The 24760-nt window shown below is 40.7% G+C and overlaps 1 protein-coding gene across 1 annotated transcript in view; it reads left to right on the top strand.

The window, feature by feature from the left end:
- DNAH11 (dynein axonemal heavy chain 11) overlaps positions 1–24760 on the top strand; it is a 190318-nt gene that overhangs the window by 23225 nt on the left and 142333 nt on the right. Inside the window, exons 9-24 of the mRNA XM_048510934.1 lie at positions 3509–3625; positions 6004–6141; positions 6239–6363; positions 8203–8398; positions 10720–10824; positions 12841–13236; positions 13954–14286; positions 14429–14683; positions 14776–14945; positions 16009–16231; positions 16737–16853; positions 16936–17022; positions 17826–17984; positions 20444–20527; positions 22147–22305; positions 23337–23459. Coding sequence (XP_048366891.1) covers positions 3509–3625; positions 6004–6141; positions 6239–6363; positions 8203–8398; positions 10720–10824; positions 12841–13236; positions 13954–14286; positions 14429–14683; positions 14776–14945; positions 16009–16231; positions 16737–16853; positions 16936–17022; positions 17826–17984; positions 20444–20527; positions 22147–22305; positions 23337–23459 — 2787 coding nt within the window. The remainder of the gene's footprint in view (positions 1–3508; positions 3626–6003; positions 6142–6238; positions 6364–8202; positions 8399–10719; positions 10825–12840; positions 13237–13953; positions 14287–14428; positions 14684–14775; positions 14946–16008; positions 16232–16736; positions 16854–16935; positions 17023–17825; positions 17985–20443; positions 20528–22146; positions 22306–23336; positions 23460–24760) is intronic.

The raw sequence follows: 24760 nt of genomic DNA, 5'->3' as shown, positions 1-24760 counted from the left end.
GCTTCTGGCATTCATTGGTGGCATCAAAGGAGCTTGGCAGCTGTGGTGGTGGTGCAGCCTGGGATATGGGCCTAATGAGAAAGTGAGGTAGGGAAAGAATGGCAATCCATCTCCTGTGAGTCTTGCTCCCTCCCTCTGTTGGGATTGTACTGTCAGTTTGGCAAAGGCCATATATAACACACCACATTGACTTATCTTAATGGCATCTTTGCGTTTGATTCATTGTATATTTGGATGATTTAAAATCTAGCGTTATTTAAATAGCATTGTTTTATCAATACACCTTACAGTTACAGATCGAGAAGAAAGGCTTGTTGAAACTTGCTAATAAACTAGGGAGATATCACATAAGAATGTAAGGTGGGGATCAAGACATTTCTTCTGCAAATACTATTAACTTTTTAAAGCATTATTCAGCCACAGTTAAATACAGCCCTTTATGCATTTGTTTATATGTATTTTTAGCTCGCTCTATACACGAAGGTCTCAGGACAGGTTCCCACATAAGATAAAAGTCGTAAAATATTGATAAACCTAAAAACAATTACAATTATAACAATACAACTTATTTTAAATTTATAAAACCTATTTAAACATTCATGTTACCATAAGAGAGAAACTATCTCTTCCAGCCAAATTAGGGCTTTTTAAGTCAAAGGTAACACCTTGAATTAGGCTCAGTAGCCAATCAGCAGCCAGTGCAGTTCTTCTAAGACTAGCTTGATGTGCATCTGGCCAGCAGTACTGATTAGAAGTCTTGCTGCTGTGTTCTGCACTAGATGCAGCTTCTGAACTGTCTTCAAAGGCAGCCCCACATAAAGTGCATTACAATAGTCCAATCTGGAGGTTACCAGAGCATGGATTGCTGTAGCCAGGTTATCTTAGTGCAGAAGGAGCCATTGCTGGTGAACCATCCAGAGCTGGAAATAGGTATTCCTGGCCACCACTGCCACCTGAGCTTCAAGTGTTATACCAAAGTCCACGAGCACCTCCAAGGGTTGATTTTGTCTCCCATGCTTTTTAACCTCAACCACTGGGGGATGTTATTTGGAGATTTGGAATAAGGTGCCACCAATATGTTAATGGCACTCAGCTCCATCTCTCTGTGCCATCTGAATCAGGAGAAATGGTCAATGTTCTTGGTAGGTGCTTGGGGACAGTAATGGACTGGATGAGAGTCAATAAATTGAGACTGAATCCAGACAAGACGGAGGTGCTGTGTGTCAGTGGATCTTGAGCCCGTGAAGTGGGGAGATATCCTGTACTTGACAGGGCTGTATTGCCCTGGAAAAGACAGGTGTGAAATCTGGGGGCATCTAGCCCCGGCTTGTGATAGGGGGAGAGGAGCACTCAACTTTAGAAGCTCTTAAAAAGCTAATGAAAATGCTCCACAGCTGGCCTGCGCAAGCGCAGTCCCACATGTACCTGTACAGAGAACCTCTAAATGAACACCAGTTATGGTAAGCAGGGATGTAGGTATAGATTTTTAATGGGCAGGTTTGAGGGTGGGGACACCCCCACTTTCCCCTAGGGGCGTGGCCATGCCTCCCCAATCCCTGTCCCTGGCCTCAGTGCTTATAAAAGCAGCTCAAAGGTGTAGCCCCCAACTTCTATTAGTTCCCATTGGAAACAATGGGGGATAGGGCACCCCCTTTGAAAGTCCATAACTGTGGACCCGCTGGATCAAACTTCACAAAACCTGGGTGGTACCAGTAAGATACTCTCCTGATGATACCTCCCAGGTTTGGTGAAGTTTGGTTCATGGGGTCCAAAGTTATGGACCCTCAAAGGTCCATCTTCTATTAGCTCCCATTGGAAACAATGGGGGATGGGGCACCCCCTTTGGGAGTCCATAGCTTTGGACTTCCTGGACCAAACCTCACCAAACTTGGGTAGAATCAGCATGAGAGTCTCCTGAAGATACCCTGAAGTTATGGTGTTTCTAGCCTAAAAACTGTGCCCCCTGCAGGCCAAAAACAAAAAACACTACAAAATACAAAACCCCACAAACAGGGGGCGGAGCTTCGGACATGTAATGGGGGGGTTGAACCTGAGAAACCCCCCTTACCTACGTCCTTGATGGTAAGCAACGCTGCTTTTTGCCCCGTCACTACTGCCTCCTGATAGGCATGATAATGCGCACTAACTCAGGTTTGGTCAACCTTGCAGCAGGATTTAAGCCACCTGTGCTGTAGCTGTTGACCTTCCTGTTTCATGATCTGGAGCTCTATAGAATACCACAGAGTTTAATAGGCTCCACAGGAAAGGTTAGGGCATTTGGGATGATTGTGTTGATGGCCCTGTTTGTCTCACCCTTCCAGAGAGAGACCAAGTCCTCAAAAGGTGCATCATCCATGCCAGCCTGAAAATCCCCCAGAGCATTCAGGAACCGTTCAGGTTCCATACATCTCTGAGGGCAGGCCATCTTAATGGATCTTCTTCCTATGAAGGGAGGGGGAAATTGTACTACACATCCAAATCTTATCAGGAAATGGTCAGTCCATGATAACTTATCCATAACAGCTTATCATCAGCTGTTCTATTAATAGGCCTACTCTATCATGTTCTGTGGCAAAGACTAAATCAAGAGTATGTCCTGCTGTATGAGTTGGGCCAGTCACAAATGGAGACAAGCCCATACTTGTCAGAGAGGCCATAAAAATAAGCTGGCCCAGTAAGTCTAGTCTCACCATGAATGTTGAAATCCCTCAGCACCAACAACTGTGGCAGGGGCCTCCAGCACCACATCCAAGATCACCTCAGCCAGGTTAGACAGGGAAGTTACTGGGCGATATACCAGCGGCAAACTGGTTCTGTCTCAATGGCCCAGCAGCAAGAACAAACCCTCAAATCTAGCCACTACATAGACCAGCCATCTGATAACAGGGAGAAAGTTTTATGAATTATAGCAACTCCCAACTGGTCTGGAACAGTACCAAATAATTCACGGGTGGGGAGGGGAGGCAAAGCTAGGCAACAGCAAGTCCTCCCAGCTCTCCCATCAGGTCTCAGGTCAGCCCCCTCATCCAAGATCAAGTCATGAATGAGAGATGTTTTTATTATATACTGACATGACATTCAATAGTGGTACCACCAATGCAGTAGGCCAGCTGGCAGGCATCCCAAATACTGCTGGGTGAGAGGCCAACCAGAAGGGGTGATAGGTTTAATACATCTAATACTTCTTTTGATCAATCTCCTCTGCCTCCCAACGCCTTATCTCATCCTGCCTGTCACCACAGTAATGATGGCCCCCTATTCATGGGAGTTGGTAGTAGATAGATTGATATCACACAACATTTGGGATGTACATTCAAGTTTTATTTGGGGAGCAGAGACTGGTGCCTTTTAGCTTAGTAAATCAATATCAATATGATTAATTTTTCTGCCTTTATTTAGCATTTTTCTCCAGTTTTTCTTCAGCTTCCACTCTATGAAAACTTGCCCGGCCCTAAACTCCTTTTAATTGAGGCATTTCCAAGAACACATGCATATTTATATTTCATAGGAATTTGATGAAGACTATGTCCATTTTAAACACAAAACTCTGGAGTTTGAAAGACGTCTTGGATCAGTTTTTTGTCTGGGATTTCTTGAATGTTCAGGTCTAGAATCAGCATTTAAGGTCAGTTATATTTACTTCTGAAATACTGCTTCGGTTGGTTGTCCCCATTTTTCAAGTAAAGTGGGACTTACTAAAAAGCAAAATGATACTTTGGTGTATTCATAGTTTGAACCCAGGGAAAGAACCCAGGGAAAGAAACATTTAAGCAACAATGTTGAAATAAATTTTCAATAGATTTTGCTTTTGTGCGTTACTATCATCTCTATGTTATAGTTTTATCTTAGTCATTTCCCCTCTTGGATCTATCTCTGCTGTATGTAATCTTGAGGCAGTTTGCCACAAAGGACCTCAAAATTCAAAGGGAAGTTCTCTTGTTTGAGCCTCATTTAAATGTGTGCAATACTTCATACATCTGATGAAGTGGACTGTGGCACATGGAAGTTTTTCATTGTTTGTGTAGTGCAGCACACATAACGGGCTACAACAGAGCTGCTCCATTAGAATTATTCCTGCTCACAGGAATATAACTTGGCTCTTGAACATTTCCAATTCATTTCAAACAGGCTTACAGGTGAGAATAGCAGCTGACTTTTTAAACGATTACTAAGGATGAGCAGCATTTTAAAACAACATTTAGAGTATTTTTCATGTGTTTAAATATATTTTTCATGGCAAGAAGGAGGGAAGGCACTGTGGAAGAACCCGATCTTGGAAGCTGAGCAGAAATGGTACTGGGTGGGAGGGTCACCAAGGGAGACTTTGCAGAGGAAGGCACTGGAAAACTAAATGCTGTTTTTTATTTGCCTTGAAAGCCCCTGGTTGGGGTTGCCATAAATTGGTTGCAGCTTGATGGCATATAAGTCTGTCATGAACTCTGTCCCAGATCCAAAAATTATTCTCTGCTCAAAAGGGGTTTGCTATGGTATGCCTTACGTCCCCACTTGGCCTCTGCGCTCAGCAGAGGCCAATCAACTGGTAGTCTCTGGTCCCTCTATGATGCAGCTGGCCTCCACCCAGGCCAGAGCCTATAGCGCCTTGACCCCAGCCTGGTGGAACACTCTGCCTCCCACCATCTGGGCCCTGCGGGACCTTGAGCAATTCCACAGGGCCTGCAAAACAGAGTTGTTCCGCCAGGCCTCTGGGGGAGACAGCCGCTGATATGGGTGCCATTCCCAATATTGAGGGGGAATATGATATTTTGACTGCTCTTGAGAAGTAGAGTTTGTTTGCCATCTGAAATTGTTTTTAGATTTATATGATTTGTTTTAAGGTTTTATGATATATTTTATCTGATATACTTGGTTGTACACTGCCCAGAGCCCTTCAGGGGTGGGCAGTATAGTAAATTCAAGGTATATATATATAAAAGTAAGTAAGTAAGTAAATACATAAACAATGGGAATTAAGAAACCCAAGCTCAATGCTCTTTTGGGCATGTGGAAATACTCATATTGTTCTGCAGATTTGGGCGTTTTATAAGCCCATCAGAAAGAACATCATTTCAGACCTCATGATACAATTTTGCAGTTCTCATGTGACACTTGGCATCTTGCATAATTTGGGCCTCATTCTCTGACAACCAGTTTGTACTCTTCAAAATATGTTACTTTCTAAGAGTAACATTCCCTGGCATTGATTTTGTATGTGAGAGGTTTTAAATGCAAGTATGGACTTTGTTTAACTGATTTAACTACTACCATAAAAAGTATAGTGTTTGAAAACATTTTAATGCTCTCTCTGAAAATACTTGTTTCAGAGTAGACACAGAGTTACAGCTCGTACTTAAAAATGAAATGTACAAAATCTGTTTAAAATAGTGTTTTCTGGTGCCCTTGCTTCTTATTTCTACATTCTACAAAATATGTTTTTTATTTCTACATTTTCAGCGCAAGAAGCACATGAATATATACACTCCAGGGAAATGACAGTGGTGTAATTTACATTTGCTTAGTGGCAGTTATGTTCAAAATAGTTAATATTCATATTATGTAGCTGCAATGCTCTGTATAGTTGTTTACTTGTTTAAAACTGTGTATTACTGTTGACATAACATTGGATATGTGTATATTTGCTGCCTTTAAAAATTATTTGTCAAGGTATCCAAATTCTCAAGGGAAAAAAGTCCGATTCTGTGATCTGTATAAATCAAAGGACTTTTCCAATATTTGCTTATCTTGAATAATGTAACTTCCCCACATTTCCTCCATGGGAAGTATACTCTGTGTAAGACTAAGTCATATTTCTCTGGTACAATAAGTTCAAATAAGGCAAAGAGTGCAGTTTGCAATTTAATTTTGTGACATGTAGATGTTACTCCCTTTTTGCAGACCTTCATTCCCCTTGTATTAAAAAAATGAATTTGTCTGCAGGTTGAAATAAAGAAAACTATTAATGTACTAAAATCAGGAGATCTGACATATGTCTTTGGTTTGTATTAGCTTTTAGCCATTTTGGGATATTTCCTGGAGAAGCCTGTTATTGCAGATATATTTAGTCCAAATTACAAAATTTTACTGCAGATGTTTGATGAAGAGTTGTGTAACTGCAAACACTTGTACGATGAGCACATAAAGCAGGTAGGTAGTGGCCCTAAAACAAAATGTCCCTTGTGCAGTATTGCTCATGATTTCTTTATTTATAATAGCTCATTATTTTTTTAAAAAAAATCTACAGGTGGAAGAGGGGAACGAAATACTACATAAAAACATGCCATTTACTTCTGGAAACCTTAAATGGTCCCAAGAAATTAAAAGACGTATACAGTCACTTTGGTCAAACTTCTCATTCTTGTCTTACCCGTAAGTATGAGCTCATTGGATTTGGAAAGGAGACAGATATATACTAATCTATGAAAAATAACACAACTGCAATTGCATTGTGCTATTTGTAGCTTTAAAGGAAATACTAGTAATTATTTTACAGCTTTCCCCCACTCATATACATAGGGTTGCCAACTGCCAGGTGGTAGCTGGAGATCTCCTTGAATTACAACTAGTATCTGGGTAATGGAGATCAATTTACCTGGAGAAAATAGCTGCTTTGGAAGGTGGCTGTGTGGCATAATACCCCACTGAAATCCTTCTCCCCAGACCTCATGCTCCTCAAGTTCCATCCCCAAAATCTCCAGGTGTTTCATAACCCAGAGCTGGCAGCCCTATGGATAAAGCTGTTTTCTGGAATGGATATGGAAACCACAGAAATACTGCGGGGACCCAAAGTGAAGGACCTCTTGTCTAGGAGCCACCCTGCTGCTTCTGCTGTGCACTTGAAGGCCTCGAGATAGCCGTTGACTTCATCATCGGCATTTACCTTGGCCAGAGGAACTACGGGCAAATGGATGGTAGTTCCTGTCCCCAGTGGAGCCCCACCAGTCCCCCCTGTTGCCCTTTCATGGGCACTTCCCAGGCCTGGCAGAGGTTGTGGACCAGTGTCACCTGGGCTTTATGCTGTCATTGGGACACCTCTTGGAAGAGCTGGGCATACAGCTCCACCAGCCAAACTGACTCAAGTCCATTGTGGCCTCTGGACTGAGCTCTTCTGTGGGTGGTGTGGGTGGTGGTGTGGGTCCGGAGCTGCTAGAGCTATGAATTGGGCTGGGCGCAACACAGCCTGGCTAATGTGCCACCTGGGTGGGTCAGGAATATGTGGCCACAGCCGTCCTAGTAGGGATGTGCCAATGCCCACATTCTCCACCACTGTGAGGCATTCTCCACAGGCAACAGCTCCTTCCTCACTGCCATCTTTCCTTCATGATGTTCCAGTTCAGGTGGAGAGGGGCTGGCCTCAGAATGGGCAGGAGAGATGACTGTTGGCCTACTCTCTCCTTCCCTGTCAGGGAGTTTCCCCAGTGGGCATGGGAGTCTCTCTTGTCTTCTTCCTCTCTGGCCAAGTCTTTCCTTTTCCCTTTTAACAGGGGTTACCTCTGTGCCCTTTCCCAGCCACCCAGGGCCTCTGAGCTGCCTCCTCGTCCTTCCTTCAGGGCTTGAAAGGCTCCTGGCCCTTTCATTCCAATGTTTGGCCCACCTTCCCAACCATTCCCCTCTGGCCTCAGTTGGCCATCTTTACCCAACACTGAGGCCCACTCAGGGGCTGATGGGTATTGTGCAACCTTTGCCCTTGCAGCCACCCTAGGCTGCCCCTCCTGTTCCCATGGTTCCCCGCTGTTGCAGATCACTTTTGTTCAGCCACTGGATCCTCTTGGTGATGGGAAGCCACCCATCTTTTCTATGACCAGGCAGCTCTGCCTCTGCCACCCGGTTCCTGAAACTGCATTCTCTGTTGTTGCTATTTGGCCCACTGCACTGAGTCTTGTCTCCCATGACTTTGGGCAGACCATCGGAGGCCAGGGGAGGTTGGTGGGGGATGAAAGGCCTGTGCCAGGCCTGCACCTGAAACAGGCAACCAACGCTGCGCTTAATAAAGACATCACCTAGAAATAAACCAATATTTTAAATAATAGTTTTTAAAATCCTATTTTGTTCCCCGATTTATAGTGAACTCTACTGCTGAAGCTATTGCTAATACTGAAGAAAACTAGGCTGTAGATTCTGTTTGAAGGAAATCTGTTATTTGGCCACATTTCTGTAACCATTATGGTCATTTAGATGTTTGCTAGTATACAATTTGTTTGTTTTTAGGATCCTGGAAATGTCAGAAGGTACTTTAATCTATCAGAAATACATAGAAATGCTGACCATTCTGGACAAGTATGAAGAGAACATCTATTGTAAATGGAAATTCAAGGTGGATAATGTTTGCCAGTTTAATTTAGAACAACCACTGATTAAACGCAGTGATAAAGATGGGCTCCTTAGTGTGAATTTTGATCCTAAGGTACAGTATAACTTGTTTTGCTGGATAAATTTAAGCTACATAATTAATGGGGAAGATTTGTGTAAGAAATTGAGTGTGTGACTCTTTTGTAATAGTAGGATCTTTTATGGTTAATAAAGGTTTGGAGCTTAAAGGTCTGTATGGCTTGGGGGTCGCATATCTTAAGGGCCACATTGTTCCAAATGAAGCTGTTAGTCTACTTTAATCATATTCAGAGGCTCTGCATGGAGTGACCCTGTCATTAGAGCCTAGATAGGTGGTAACCAAAGAAAGAACCATTTTAGTCATAGTACCAGCATTTTGGAATGCCCTCCCCAGGGAAATTTATCTGTCACCATTGTTATCTCCTACCAGCAGACTTTTTTGTTTTGTTCAGTATACCCCCAATAACTGTTCAGTGTTATATGGGTTTATTTAATTATTTTATATATACATTATTTTGAATGTTTTAATGTTGAAATGTTTTGATGTTCACTGCCTTGGGGACTCTGTTTGGTGGAAAGTTAGGAATGAAATGTTTAAGTAAATAAATATTTCATGTGATATATTCCATTTGGGGAAACAAAGTTTCAGCAATGAGAAAATACTTCTATTGAAATGTTTTTCAAACAAAGAAATCAAAACAGTGAGTCCAAGAGACCAGTGATTTACCCAAACAAAATGCAAGGCAACGGTGAAGTCTGAGCCATAAATATAACCCCTTCCCCCATGTTAATTACCTCTTGAACTCTAGTATCATCCCCAAAATTCATTTTTGGTCTTACCTTCTGCCTAGTTCTTAATTTTTCAGCATAAACCAATAATTTCTTTTATCTATTCTAGTTTGATCACCCTTTGTCCAAGGAACTCAGTACATTGTACAAATTCTTCAATTTCTGTTTTTTCAACCGTCTTGTGAGGTTGCTAAAACTAAGGCCCCTTCCGCACATACAGAATAATGCACTTTCAATCCACTTTCAATGCACTTTGAAGCTGGATTTTACTGTGCAGACTAGCAAAATCCACTTTCAAATAATTGTGACAGTGGACTGAATGTGCATTATTCTGCACATGCGGAAGGGGCCTAAGAAAGAGAGTGACCTTCCTATGGTCACCTAATGTTTTATGGGTCAGCATGAATATGAACTTGGGTCTCTTGAATCCTAATTTGACGTACCAGACCTGTATTACTCACTGCCTCCAGATTAAAGAGGCAGTATTCCAGTTTAAAAAACAAATGAACAAACAAACAGCTGCCAGGGCTACAATCACAGTGGGACCAACAAGTAAAGCATTCCACATGAGACACTGGTTTGCTGCATTATAATATCATTTTAATGTGTAACACGAACACTGCCATTTAAAAGCAAGAACTTGTTTCTAGTAAAAAAAATTGGTGTCAGCCACTGTTTTGCAAAAATGGTAGTACTCTCTAAGACCGTGGTGGCGAACCTTTGGCACTCCAGATGTTATGGACTACAATTCCCATCAGCCCCTGTCAGCATGGCCAATTGACCAGGCTGGCAGGGGCTGATGGGAATTGTAGTCCATAACATCTGGAGTGCCAAAGGTTCGCCACCACTGCTCTAAGATCTATCCGGTTCTGCTTATTCGAAGTCCACCACCATGCTGCTCAAGGTAGGTTTATGAAGAGAAGTTTCGCCCTTACCAAATTTTTCATCTGGAAAATAACTCCTTTTAGCTATCACAATTGTAGCCATGGCAGGATTCTCAAAGTGGGCAAGACTTATCAAGTGGTATTTCTTGAAATTGAAATTGAATAATTAAGGAAGATGTTCTTTATAAAGTAAGTAAAAAAAGCTGAACTTCAGAAAGTTTCTGCTTATATTCAACATATATTTCTGACTCTAGTAATACATAAATATTGAAATAGTAGAGACTCCTGGACTAGTGGACTGGGCTATGGAAGCAGAAGCAGGGGGGAATGGCCGTGGGTGGGGGCGGTAGGGGGATGATGGGTGGGGGACTGGCCAGACTGCAAGGAATGCAGTGGGACCAATTCTGTGCAGGACTCACTTTCACACATGGCTTGGCTGGGACTGAGTCCTGCACAGTAATTGGTTGGAAGTGAGTCTGTGTCACGTGGCCGTTCTTAGGCAATTATGTCTTAGGATATGCTAATCTTGATTGTTTTGGTATAGAGGTTTCTACTTTCATGATGGAAACTACAAATTCTTTCTCAGCCAGTACAATGTGTGTTTCTTTCCTCAAAGACAAGGTGGAGCTGAAAAACTAAAATAGGTTGTCACTTAAAATTAAATTGCATGCAAAGTTACTTTGTAAAAGGTAATAGAAATAATATCATACATCATTTCTTGTAGCTGGTGGCTGTTTTAAGAGATGTCAAATACCTCTTGCTTTTGGATCAGCCTGATATTCCAAAATCTGCATTAGAAATGTATAAGAAAAGAAGAACTTTTGACAAGGTATGTGCTTTTAGCAACCTACATTCATTTTGGCTGAGTGTAGTTGTACATATCACACTGAGCATGTTTTCCTTCTCACAGTCTAAAATAAATGGAGACACCCTGGCCATACAATTCAAAATATTATGTTCTCATGGTAAGAACTAGAGCTTTTTCTTCAAGTCCATGGCCTATGAGAGTAAAGACCTGTGGCTCAGCTGATGGCTTGAAGGCCTGTGTTAGAACTACTGCTGTGCCTCTTCCTGTCTTATCCTCCTACCACCATTATTTCTCTGCACTGTTATCTGTGTGTTCAAGTGGCAAGTGGCAGTTCTCGTCCTGTTTTGTTTCCTAATAATGTGGCACAAGACAGTGGCTCATAAGACAACATGTGAGGAATAAATAATAAAGACATTTCCACTGGCCAAAATCTCTTCCTCAATGATACTATAAAATCTTAGCAGGCCAATTTCCCCATCACCTGTTTTCCTTTTTTTAACCTTTGAACTGAAATTCAACTCCCCTCAGAATGAAATGCCTAGTAGATCATAGTCCATCCTCATCAGGCTGGGGTGTTGTTTTTCTGTGGGGGCGAGGGAGCATATTTGTTTTTCTACTCACAAAATATTTTCCTGCATACTTGGGAGTCATCTGAAGATAAAGAAACTTCTTCCCTCCTTGTAAATTCCTTTTTTGTTTTCCCAGTAATAGGCACTCCACCATAATTTGCTACCAGATTAGATTGTAATATATACAATATGAAAATGCAAGAAGGCACATGTAGGCAATTGCAGAAAAAGGAAAATGCTGTTTCCTCTCTACCTCCTACTTGTTGTTGCCATAACTTCTCATCTCCCCATCCCCCATGCTTCACTACCTTCTCTCCCCAATGGTTGGCCTACATGCACGCTTCCATTCCAACACCTGGATTTCCCCCATTCTTCTCACCTGTATGCTCACCATCTCTGCTCTTCCATCTATTTACTCCCCTAACTTTTTCAGCCTCCTAATTTCTGCCTACCTATATACCACTTATCTTTTACCTCTACTAGTGTAGTGACGCACGTAGCAAATCAAGCAAGCATTCGGTAGCCAGGCAAGTCTACCAGTGCAATCCAGAGTCTTGGAAGTGGTGCAAGGTGCACTGACATGAATCCTCACTCTACGGGTGTCAGGGGCAAATGGAAGGGCTAACATGGCAGCAGCGGGGCACTTCAGAATTGCATCACACCCAATCCTGGAAGCTGCCCTGCATGCTGACCCTCTTCCCTTGTGGGAACCTGTGCCCATGTGGATTGGTGCAGTCTGGGGGCATTCCTGAAGGTGGTGCCAACTTTAGTCAGCTTTCACAGTGGTTTGGGCCAAGGAATGCCCCCTACACCGTGTGCGACTTAGGCCACATTTTAGTGTGGTATAGCCCATTGGGCAGCAATAGGGGTTTTTAGATTGGCCAGGAAATTATTTGGTTTTCTGTGGTCTCAAGTCAAATGAAACCCCTTAAGAAGTGACATGGCTGTCCCTGGCTGCCATGGATCTGCCTCCTCCCCCCGCTCCCATGGACTGCACTGTAAAGAGGCTTATTTTCTTCACTTGCCCCAGGTGGCCATCACCATAATGTTTTAACATGTTTCACACCCAGTGTTTTCACCTCAAATTACAGGGGTTTGTTTTTTGGCAATGTCTGCACAAACACCACTGTTAACTTTGTAGGTGAGAGTGGTTTAAAACAAACAGTTTTGGTAAGGTTTCCCTGGGTTTGCACAGCCCCATTATGCAGAATTGGCTGTCTACATGAGGGTGAGCGTTTGGCTGTAAGATATAAGGATGTGTACCCTGTATGTGTGTATGTGAGTCCACCAGGTTTGTTTTACCTGCTGAAGCTTTATTAGTAGATTGTGCACAGTATTAAACAGGAAATACAGTGAGTGAGCCAGAGACACGGGTGACCACTGGCAATGGCAGAAATGTAGAAAAGATGCAGGTTTAATTTTGGAGTTTTCACAATAGGTGTCAACATTTTTTTCCTTATATGAACAGCACATAGGAGTCCTTGAGCTTGTAGTACAGTGGTATAACACAATTAAACAGACAGTTTTGGAGGTAGAATACCCTCTGATTGAGACAGAACTGAAGGCCGTTGATGATCTGTTAATGGAAGCTGAAGAAACTTTCACATGGCAAGAGGAGAACTGTTGGGAGTACATCGAGCACGTGAAAGCCTCTGTTCATGACCTGGAGCAAAGACTTCACAGGTCGAAGGAAAATATTAAAGCCATTCAACAAATTATGAAGGGGTGGATGGAGCAGCCCCTCTTTTGTAGAAAAGACAATAAAAAGGAAGCTTTGTTAACCCTGGAAGACAAAGAAGATAGGCTGTCTAAGAAATTCATGTCACTTCAAGAAGATGGCTGTAAGATCCATATACTTACACAGGTAACTTATGGAATGATATCTTCTGCTGTATTGTTGCATAGTAGTTATACTCCTCTGTTGTCATCCTCTTTTTGGTGACCTCGTTTAGGACTGTTCAGAGAGCAATAGCTAGGTCACAGGCTTCCTGTCGGGTAGGTCCAGTTTTCTAGAATTGTTTGCCAAAATGGGTATGGAAGACACCCACCCTGACTATATTTTGGAAGGTATGTATGACAGTTCTATTTAGTAGGGCATTTGAAGGAGGGTGAACTGCAGATATAGTAGCATATTTATAAATCTGCACACTATGTTGATCTCTTAATGGACTGTAGCGTACTGTAACTTGTAGTTGCTCTGTTAGCTGACATAAGTCTACGGAAATGTGATGGGGTATATACATATATATCAAATAAATACATATAATGTAGAATAAATTAGCATGGTAATGGGAGGAATATTTAATTTGATTTTGTAGTATATCCTCCTGTCCCCTTCTGTTGCAAAAAAAGTGACAGTTTAGCATAATAAAACGGTGTTTGAGCATTTCATGTCCTTTAGTATGCAAGCCATCCAGTCATTTATAATACTACTTTTATGTTTATTTTATATACATAAATGTACTTACAATTTCCAATAAAGATCTGGTTATCAACTATATATTTAGCCAGTTAAAATATTTCTAATTTAAATTGTCACAATAGTAGGCTGTATGATTAGCATGTCTGTTTTTGTTTTCAGGAAAACTTAATGCTTTTAAAAGCAGACCCAGATTCAGATTCCTGGAAGATTTATTTGGAGTTCATTGATGACATCATAGTTGATGGGTTTTTTAATGTCATAATGCACCATTTAAACTTCTTCTTGAAAAACACAGAAACAAGCTTGAAGACACTTCCATTATTCCAGGTTCAGATGACCCTAAGTCCTCCAGATATTGCATTCAAACTTTCATTGGACAAGGAAACTGGAGATGGTTTTTATGATCTAATAGATGAACTTTTAAGCAATATTTTTAAAATGTCTAGCCAGGTGAAAAGAGTAGCCTCACATCTAGGAATGCAGCATTATCAGGTACTGCAGTATTTCTAAACATGGAAGTGTCTAATTTAGAAGTTAAATGCTAGTTTTCTCTGTTCACAATCAGAGAAAAAGAAACTTGACATTGTACTACAGTAATAATCCTTCTTTTTTTTCTTTTTTCCCGGGGTCTTAGAATGATATGGAAAGTATGTTAGAGCTGTCGGAAACTAGGAAAGTGATTATGGACAGAGTGGAAGATGTTATTACCAAAGCTTTGGACCTCAGAACCACTTTTGAACCTTATGCTTATCTTTGGATAGAAGACAGATCAGAGTTTATGAAACAATTTCTTTTTGATGGAAATATGCTAACTTCTGGTGAAACTGAAATTCGTGCCAATGTTGGTACATCTGATCAACACCCAATAACTGAACAATTTAAAGAGCAGGCAAGAAAGTGGATATTTACTAATTTGTATTCATAGTCCCTCTTAAATGCAAAATAAAAAGTATATTTATAATACATAGCTTTCTGTTGCAGATTGACATCTATGAGAATCTTCACATTCAAGTTAGCAAACTTGAAGATTTCAGAATATTTGAAGGGTGGTTTAAAGTAGACATGAAACCTTTCCTAATTTGTTTACTAAACATCATTAAGAAGTGGAGTTGGATGTTCAAAGAATATCTTTTGAGATTTGTCATTGACAGGTAAAATTTTTGTATTTAGAATAATAACTGATTTGTTCACTTATATTTTAAGTGATGTGTTGGGATCAGTGAAAATTCAGAGGGGATAGGGGAACATTGGCTCAGAGAAATTTGGTTCTCCGTGACTAACAGTATAATCCTATGCGGGGACTGAATTGATTTGTGGAACCAAAGTGGCATGGCAGTGGCACCATCCCTGGCCGCCTCAGGCTATGGATTGGACTGTCCATCGACATCCCTCAATAATCCTTGATGCTAAAAGGATTCCTAGTGGGGGAGGAAGTTGCCTTCAAAGGTTCTGCATTACCCAAGTACAGTTCCTGTCTAACTGTTCAGAACCCTTACTGAGAGGCGAGGATGAAACAGAGGAACCCTCAGTTGTTCTCTTTCTGATTCTTCTGCCCCTTGCCCCCACTTTCCTGGAAGTATCGTGTAATCCAGTGATGGCAAACCTTTTCGAGACCGAGTGCCCAAATTGCAACCCAAAACCTACTTATTTATCGCAAAGTGCCAACATGGCAATTTAACCTGAATACTGAGGTTTTAGTTTAGAAAAACGGTTGGCTCCGAGGTGTGTGTTACTCGGGAGTAAGCTTGGTGGTAGTCGGTGGCTTTGCTTTGAAGCAACCGTGCAACTCTTCCAACGGGTGAATCATGACCCTAGGAGGGTTTACTCAGAAGCAGTTTACTCATACTCCCAGGTAAAGGAGCACACTTTAGTTCTTCGCATGGAAATCAGTGGGATTTAACAGCGCTTAACAGGGTTACCTTCACTGCTTCCCCAAAACTAGGTCTTAGGTTAAATGCTAATAATCGAGCCCAGCGGTCCAGGCCAACCTAGATGTGTGGGGGGGGGGCAACTCTGTTTGCACGTGCCCACAGAGAGGGCTCTGAGTGCCACCTCTGGCACCTGTGCCATAGGTTCGCCACCACTGGTATAACCAAACTTTCAAAATTATAGTTTAAATAACACTATTAGAAGGTTATTTTCATTTCCCATTACATCTTGGCATGCAGTAGAAAAGATTCCATCAGTGTAAATCCAACTTCCTTCCTTTGATAGCCTGACTGACCTAGAAGAATTCATTAAAATGGCAGATGCTGGGCTCCAAAAAGAACTAAAGGAAGGAGATTATAATGGAATGGTAGATGTCATGATTCACCTCCTTGCTGTGAGACACCGGCAAGCAACTACTGATGAGCTTTTTAAACCTCTAAAAGATACCATTGTCCTCTTGGAAAGCTATGGTCAGAAGATGCCAGATCACATTTATGTCCTGGTAGAGGTACTGTACATTTAGGAACAAATGTTCCATGCTTCTGTCTGTCATCGATGCGGCAAGTTATTTTCACATGATGAAAATGAACTTTCTTCTTCTCTCTTCCTGACATCCTGAACTATCAGTGCATTATGTTTGACAGGATTCAAAGAGTAGTATAACTATTTCTGTGCTTCCATGCTGTCTTTGGACTTGTTCCCTAAAATGGCAGCCCCAGGAATTTATGTGATTTATTTGTATATGGTGGGACTTTTAAAGACTGTGATATGGATCTGTACTTCCCTTTTCCCACTTGAGCTGAGGAAAATAGTGAACATTACTGGCAAAACCATCCATTTTCCGATAGAGATTTAGAGATGTTCAACTTGCTTTAAAAAATAATTGTGGCAGGGTATTCCAACTGTGTGAGAGCTCTTGTAGGTAAGTAGCTCCCATGAGTTTGGGGGATGTGTAAAAAGGACACCTACCTCTAGTGTGGAGTTGTTAATAACCTATTTCCTATGTTCTTTAGGAACTGCCTGAAAGATGGAACACCACCAAAAAACTTGCCGTGTCTGTAAAGAATGAAGTGGCTCCTCTTCTCACTTCTGAGGTCACCCTTCTCAGAAAAAAATGTGTGGCTTTTGATGTAAGCTCCTCTTTTTTTTAAAGCATGCTTTTATGGGGACAAGATTGTTGACAGAATTTATTGCCTGTGTTTCTTTCATCAGGGAAAGCAGATAGGATTCAGAGAAAGATTTAGAGTGGATGCTCCCTTTCACTTTGATGCCAGAAACCCATATGCGCTGCTTGATAAGGTAATGGAGAAATCTCAGAGGTGCATGTTACACTTGTGGTCTAACTACAGAACTCAGATTTCTGTTTTCATATTGTGTAATCTGGATCTGACATTATTTTTCAGTGGAGTGTTATGTGCCTCTGCATGTTAAAGTGTGCATATTTTTGTAGAGCAGCCGTACCAGTTTCCAAGATACAGTGCATGCACATTTAAAATACATTTTGGTTTTTGAAAAATAATTTTATACCACTTGTTCAGATTGAAATGATTTCCCCACTTTGTATTCAGCACAGAGGTTAGCTGCAACCCTGATATATTAAAATCAACTTAAGCTTTCTAATAAACTTTGTTGGGATGTGGATTACTCCCTCTTCGCATCTTTCTGTGAAGTGATGTATCAGAGGTTCAAGGTGATCCTTGGTGGGGTGAGCTTGCTTTATTTAGACAAAATGTTGACAGATAATTGATGGAAAGATATGAAAAATACGAACGTTACTCCTGCTAGAATAAAGCCTTTTCAAGTATGTGTTTAATTGTGCATAATGTGAATTTGCTCAGGTCCCTGAAGGTTGTATATGGATATAAACGTATAAAACTGTAGGGGCAGAAATTCACCTGATATAAATCAGCCCTACTGCACTGAATTTGATTTATGCTAGCTGAGATACTGGCCCATAAATGTATGTGGTATGTCTTTTAGAACATCAGAAAGGAAAATGAAACATGGAACATTTCTTCAGTAATTCTTGTAAAATATCTATGTAATTACTTTGTTTCCAGTATATAAAAATTTAGATTTTAACTAAACTTGATTTACACAAGGCAAACAGGGAACTAGAGGCATTGGAAGAGGAAATGTCACACCTAAAGGAAACTGCCAACCTTTTTGAAGTGGCCGTGCCAGATTACAAGCAAATGAAAAAATGTCGCAAGGAAATACAACTGCTCAAGAGTGTGTGGGATATTAATGTTTATGTTACGGTAAGAATTTTATGTGTTTTTGAAACTACATTGTACAATTGGCAGTGGCACAAAATGTTGGAGTTATGTTAGGGGGAGGGGTAGCATTTTAGCAGTGTTTTCAGCTTAAACTGTACATTTTGTTCAATTTTTAAAAGTTGTTATGGGACCAAGACTTGTGAGATTAAAAAAAGAGTCTCAGCTCAAACTAAGCCAAGGATATGGTCATAAAGAATAGATTGTCATTTAAATTGGAATACAGTTTTAAAATACAATTGTTACCCTAGATAGGCAGTCTCCACTTTAATTGGGGAATTAGATGCAGAGTCAGAGTGAAAAGGGATAATTGGGATTGACAACCTGTGTATATCAGAATGAAAACTCTCAAATGAACAGGCAGTTGTACAACAAAAATGTATTTTATTAATAATAATTACTGAAAACAAGGAATATATTTTATGCAATAAGCACCTACCTACAGAACATACAAGGGCCAACAGAGAAAAAGAGTGGAAGTTGAATAGAGTTTAACTGATGGATCATAGGCCCTTTCCCCACTTACCTTAAGCCCCACGCTACTCTCCGCAAGTAGCACGGGGTCCCACTGCACTCCCCACGTCAGGGGCGGCAACAGCGCAGCCGCCCCGACGCTGCCGCTTTTGCGCCCCCTCAGCGCGCGGCATCCCTGGCGCTGGCGAAAATGCCGTGGGGATGCCCGGACCCGCACAGCTTGGATGCGTGCTTTCTTGGCTCAAGAGCTATCAGCCCTTAGCCTTGCGAGCGGCCCAGCAGCAGGAAAAGTGGGGAAAGGCCCATAGTTACCAGTCTTGAAGGGATGTCCACTAAAAACAACTCTTCAGAGGAAAATGACTAGCATTTCCATGAGTTAAACAAGGAGTCCACATACAAATGGAGAGTGCACATGGATCCAGATTACAGCACACTATAAATTGCCAAAGGACTAATATTTGTACCCTGAAAAGGTCCTGAGGCAGCATAGCATGAGGCAAGCTGGGAGGAAAGCCAATGACAAAAAAAATGGATTACTTTTCCGGGGTTCCAACAATAGGAGAGGCTTGAGGAGTCATCAGGACCCAAGAGAATGCCTGGACTATTCTCTGGAATACCGGTTGATTGCTAGAATGGATACAGATAGGATAAATCACCTAAGAGTGACACAATGGAGATTAGCTAATCCCATATCCAGTCAGACACACCTTAGGCCCAGGCCCAGGGGAAAAGTTCCGCTGCTAACGACCTTACTGCCCAGGCTTGACACACAAAATGGATCCCAAAATTCTTTGAGAGGCATCCATTTTGAGGGGAGCAGTATCTTGCTTTTATGTCAGTCTTTGGTCCCCATGTCTTTATGGCACCCCTTAGTTGGAAAAGGACTCCAACTGCTCACACAATTGCAAGGATAGTGCTCTTGAACAAAGAAAACCTTGTGAAAATCTATTTCAGTGATGTCTATTTTAGGGAAGGGATAGAAAAGACTATCCCCAATGTTAAATCTCCAATGTTAAAAACTTGATGTGAGAGAGCATGGTAGAAATAGGTAAGCCACAAATGGCAGTTGTACTTTTTACCTGGATGTCCCAGGCTAACCAGATCTCATCAGACGTTGGAAGGTAAGCATGGTTGGTCCTGGCTAGTACTTGAATAGGAGACCTCCAAGGAAATCCACCCTCATGATGCTGAGGTAGCCAATAGCAAGCCATCTATGTTTCTTATCTTAAAAACCCTGTGAGGTAGTCATAAGATGGCTGTGACTTGATGGCACTTTCCACCAACATCAGCCATATCTTTATTTTGGTGCAAACATGCACATAAGTCCAAGTATAGTGCCTTACAACTTGCACTTGTTTTATCTCACACCTTTGGCAGCAAATTTTAAAGGGGGGAGGAGAGAAAAAAGGGAGGAGAAATGGAACACCTCTAGTTCATCAGTTCTTTCAATACTATTCTCCTTGTTATTTTTTGCTGTCAAGTAACGGCTGAATTAGAACGACCCCATAAGATTTTCAAGGCATAAGACTTTCCTTGGAGGTCTTTCCTTGGTAATTCTTGGAGGTCTTCCATCCAAATACTAGCCAAGTTCAGTGTGTGGCTGGCCCAAGATCACCTTGCAAACTTCTATGACAGCGTAAGGATTTGAACTTGGGTTTTCCAGGTCCTAGTCCTTAACCTTATGCCATAGTATCTCTCATTATCCTCCCAAATAGCTATTGAAATTACTAGAAATATGGAACTGTGCCATGGAGTGAGTCAAAGCTTTCAGATTTCCAGCTGAGAAGCCCCTGACCCAGAAATTTTCAAGATTTATAAAATGTATAAAATTAGATTACAAAATTAAATTTAATTAAGAATTTTTTTTAAAAAAAACTGTTGTTTCTTTCACTTCTAGTATTAGTATTTTCTTACAGATACTTGCCTTGATCAACTTTCATTGAAGTTTTTCTATGTTCCTCTACTTTCAGAGCACCATTAATGATTGGAACAAAAGCTACTGGAGAGAGATTAGTATGGAACAGATGGATGTAGAGCTCAGAAGGTTTGCCAAGGCAAGTTCCAAAGCTAACCACTATATTTCCATAGTTTATGTTGTTTCTTACCATTGTTTGTTTCCATCTGGTATCCGATATTTACTCAAACAAAGTGTTATGGATGAACTTTGCTTTCTTTTTTACTTTCACATTTTTTAAAACCGAGGTTTAGTTTCCTGTGGATGGAAATATAAAATCATACTGCCGCTTCTTTTGAACTGACTCAGAAAAGACAAACAAGGTCATCTTTGTACAGAAATTGGGCAGATGAGAGACACTAATTGGATTTGGTTTGCTCAAAGTAAAGTAGCTTAAAGTCTGCACAACTTCCATGCTGTGTGTGTACATGTGTAAGGATGGATGTGTTTTTATACACATAAAAAGCCTGAAGGCCCAATAAGTAAATGCTTGGAATGTTGAAATGCTTACAGTGGCGTGTTCTGCTATTTGTTGTAATATTAGGTTGTTAAATTGGGGAGGTTATGTGGCTCAGTGATAGAGGATCTACTTTGCGTGCAGAAAGTCCCAAGTTCAGTCTCCGGCATCTCCATTTAAAATAGTCAGGTGTTAGGTGATGTGAAAAATCTCTTCGGCCCCTTCCGCGCACGCAAAATAATGAGTTTTCAAACCACTTTCACAACTGTTTGCAAGTGGATTTTGCCATTCCGCACAGCTTCAAAGAGCATTGAAAGCAGTTTGAAAGTGCGTTATTCTGCATGTGCGGAATGAGCCTTCATGAGAACTTGGAGAACTACTGCCAGTGTGAACAGACAGCGATGATCTTGGTGAATGGATGGTCTGATTTATGATAAGGCAGCTTCTGGTGTTCATGTATATGTCTGTTCTTTGGTTGGTTGCAAATGAAATATTTTAACACTAATAATGAATTATCTCAGCCAATCCAGACCCAGCTAACATCAACAAGTGGTTAAAATGTAAAATCAAATCGCATATATTAACCACTTGTGTGTGTCAGCATATTTTTCTGGTTAGAGTACCCTTATCGTCGTCTCATGGAGCAATTGATGTAACTAACTCCAAAAACATGCAAAAAAAAGAGTGCATTCTAAAAATTTTCAGTGCAGGAAACTCTGGTGAGCAATTTCAGTGTTGCTGTTATTGATTTGAACATATAAATGTGGTGTGTTCGTCTCCTAATTAATGTCATTTTTTTCATATATGATTCAAATTGTGAGGAAAGTGTAGAACTGTAATAATCTTGTCCCTAATAAGATGGTATTACATTTTTCTATTGAATTTATTGAATGTTTGTAGTATTCTCAATTATTTATGACACCATTGGGACCAGAATACAGCTTAAAATGTAATTTTGCCTTTCTCCTATATTTAAGAAGAATTGTCTCCAAGCAATCTCTAGTACTTAGCAATTACTTACGCTAATGATATAATATGCACAAGAAATAGCGGTTTGACAAAGAGCATCAGCTTTCCTAATGGTTCAGTGAACATATTTCATATATTTTCATGTGTTTTCATTATCAGTCGTTGCTGTCCATTTCAAATATAAGGAAGATGCAACTTTTAGCATATCCTGGAAAGTCTTTTAATATTATGTTAGTTACATTGTTGTTCTTTGACGGAGTATTCCTTAATTTCATTGTGATGTTTTTCTATAGGAGATATGGGCATTGGATAAGGAAGTTCGCTCCTGGAATGTATATATCGGTTTAGAGTTAATAGTGAAGAACATGTTGACATCACTGAGGGTTGTAACTGAGCTACAGAATCCTGCAATGAGAGAGAGACACTGGTATCAGCTGATGGATGCAACAGGTGTAAGCATCTTAATATTATTGTCAGGACTGGTCTTTGCTCTTAAATCACATGACATTCACTTCCTGTTTCTACGGGAGGAAAAAAGGGAACAAAGCAATTTTTTTACTTCATGAACCTCTTCAAAAATGATTTGTATAACTTCACTAAAGATTTACAGAACAAGCATGAAACTGTAATGCATAGAACGTGTGGCTTTTGTAGAGATGTGACTTGAGGATCTCAGTTGAGGAGAATTCCCTTTTTTTCCTAATGAGAGTCAATGCTGTATATCTTGACATGTAAAACACCCACCAGGAACTTAATATGGTCCACAGAGCTAATTAAATCTATGTTGAGGGCCAAAAGATCACAGCTTTCCATGCTTTGGAGAATCTCCTCCATGGAACTGTGTATCAGATATTGCCAATCTGTTACTTCCTCTCCAGATTCTAATCACAGATTAAACCTCACACTAGAGAAATAAATATTTTTGTTCTTGAACCCCTTTACATCCAATTGCAAGAATCATGGGTGTTAAAGATTTCATGAATATATTATTTCTAGACGACCTTCATGGCAGAAATATTAACTATGAAAGTCTTTTAACCAATCTACTCAGAAGTAAATCCCAAGTATGTCTAAATCCCAGGAAAAGTGTTTTTAGGATTACAGCCAAAGTCACCAATTTAAGTTTAGAAAATGAATGTCTTCCATACATTTAATAAAAAGAAGACAGTACAAAGCTGGTATATTAGCAAAATTTGTTACCAAAACAACAATTCCCTCAAATTATTTGCAAAGTGCACTGCTTATCTGGTATTTCTTTGGTTTATAAAATATGTACCACCATAGACATAAGATCACAAAATAAGGACCCCCCCCCCCCCCCATCTTGGCTTTGACTTATAGTTTTTGCTTCAGAGAGAGCATGCTTTACAAATTAAAAAATCAGGGAAAACAGAAGTGCAAGATGAGAGAAGGAGGTGGTATAAAAATAATTTCAGTAAACAAATAGCTCAAAGGCCTGTTGTTCTTTTGGTATATTTTGCAGGTTCAGTTTTCAATAAGCAAACATACAATGTTGGGAGAGTTGCTGGCACTGAAGCTGCATAAGTTTGAAGAAGACATTCGAAGTATTGTTGACAAAGCCGTGAAAGAGCTTGGCACTGAAAAGGTTTGTATTTTTCCACTTTGGGCTTTATTGGGCTATATTGGGCTATATTGAACTGGTGTATGAATTACTACAACAATTTCAAGGCATTTCCCATTCGTGGAATGTCCCACAACAATGAAGAAAATGGCAGCACTTAAGACAAATCATGTCTGTCTATCTAAACCAAGATAGCCAGCACAGTGTAGTGACTGAGATGTCATACTAGGATCTGGGAAACTCAAGTTCAAATCCCCACTCAAGCCATTGAGGTTTGCTGGGTGGCCTTGGGCCAGTCACGCACTGTCAGCCTTGACGCAAAGGCAGGTAATGGCACATAACCTCCAAATGTCTCTTGCCATGAAAGCCCTTATATTTAGACTTTCCAAATGGTCTGGGACCTTTCTTTATCAAATTGCTACTGCTGGTCATACATACGCACTGGAGTGAAGGAATTGCTGTGTCCAAATAAGCACAGCTTTACATTACCATTGAGATGGCAGTTAACAATATGAGACAGAAGTAAAATTCTGAAAGTTGCTTTCACTTTAGTATACATTTGGGAATGCAAGCATTTGACCTTACATGGCTTACAACACCATTTTATCCTTCATTTAGTGTGCTTGTACTAGCATACTGTGATCTCTGAAGAAGGCCTTCTTGGCTAAAATGCACCTAAGTCCATGTATTACTGAATTAATCTAGGGTACTACTTTTAAAGAACTGCAGTGAGTGTATATTGTATTGCACAATTTGTGACTTGCATGGCTAGAAGCCTGTTTTGTTTTTAATGGGTTTTTAAGTTCACTGCTGGACTTAAATATATTTTTGTTTAATTCCTTTTTATAGTATTACCCTTTACCTCGTAAGTTTTCAACCCTACGTGGGGGGGGGGGGGTCATCATAAGTCAGCTAGGACTTCATGACAAAAAAATCTAGACCAGTGGTTCTCAACCTTCCTAATGCCGTGACCCTTCAATACAGTTCCTCATATTGTGGTGACCCCCAACCCTAACATTTATCCATTTTACAGATGGAGAACACTGATTCAGAGAGCCTTAGGCGACCCCTGTGAAAGGGTTGTTCGACCCCCAAAGGGGTCCCGACCCACAGGTTGAGAACCACTGATCTAGACCATAGTCACCCAGTGAAGATGTCAGAGTGGATTTTGTACCCAGATTCACTAGTTCCAGTCTAGCACTCTGTTAGCTATCTCACACTGATTTGACCTGGAACACTCTCACTTTCTGGATTTTTAAAGAATATTTGAATATGATCAAATTTTGAATATGATCAAATGTTTCTAACCAGCATCCTGATTTTCA

This window comes from Sphaerodactylus townsendi, linkage group LG11, assembly GCF_021028975.2.
Source record: "Sphaerodactylus townsendi isolate TG3544 linkage group LG11, MPM_Stown_v2.3, whole genome shotgun sequence".
Classification (NCBI taxonomy): domain Eukaryota; kingdom Metazoa; phylum Chordata; class Lepidosauria; order Squamata; family Sphaerodactylidae; genus Sphaerodactylus; species Sphaerodactylus townsendi.
The sequence above is the reverse complement of the archived record's forward strand: the minus strand, read 5'-3'. Positions and strand labels throughout refer to the sequence as shown.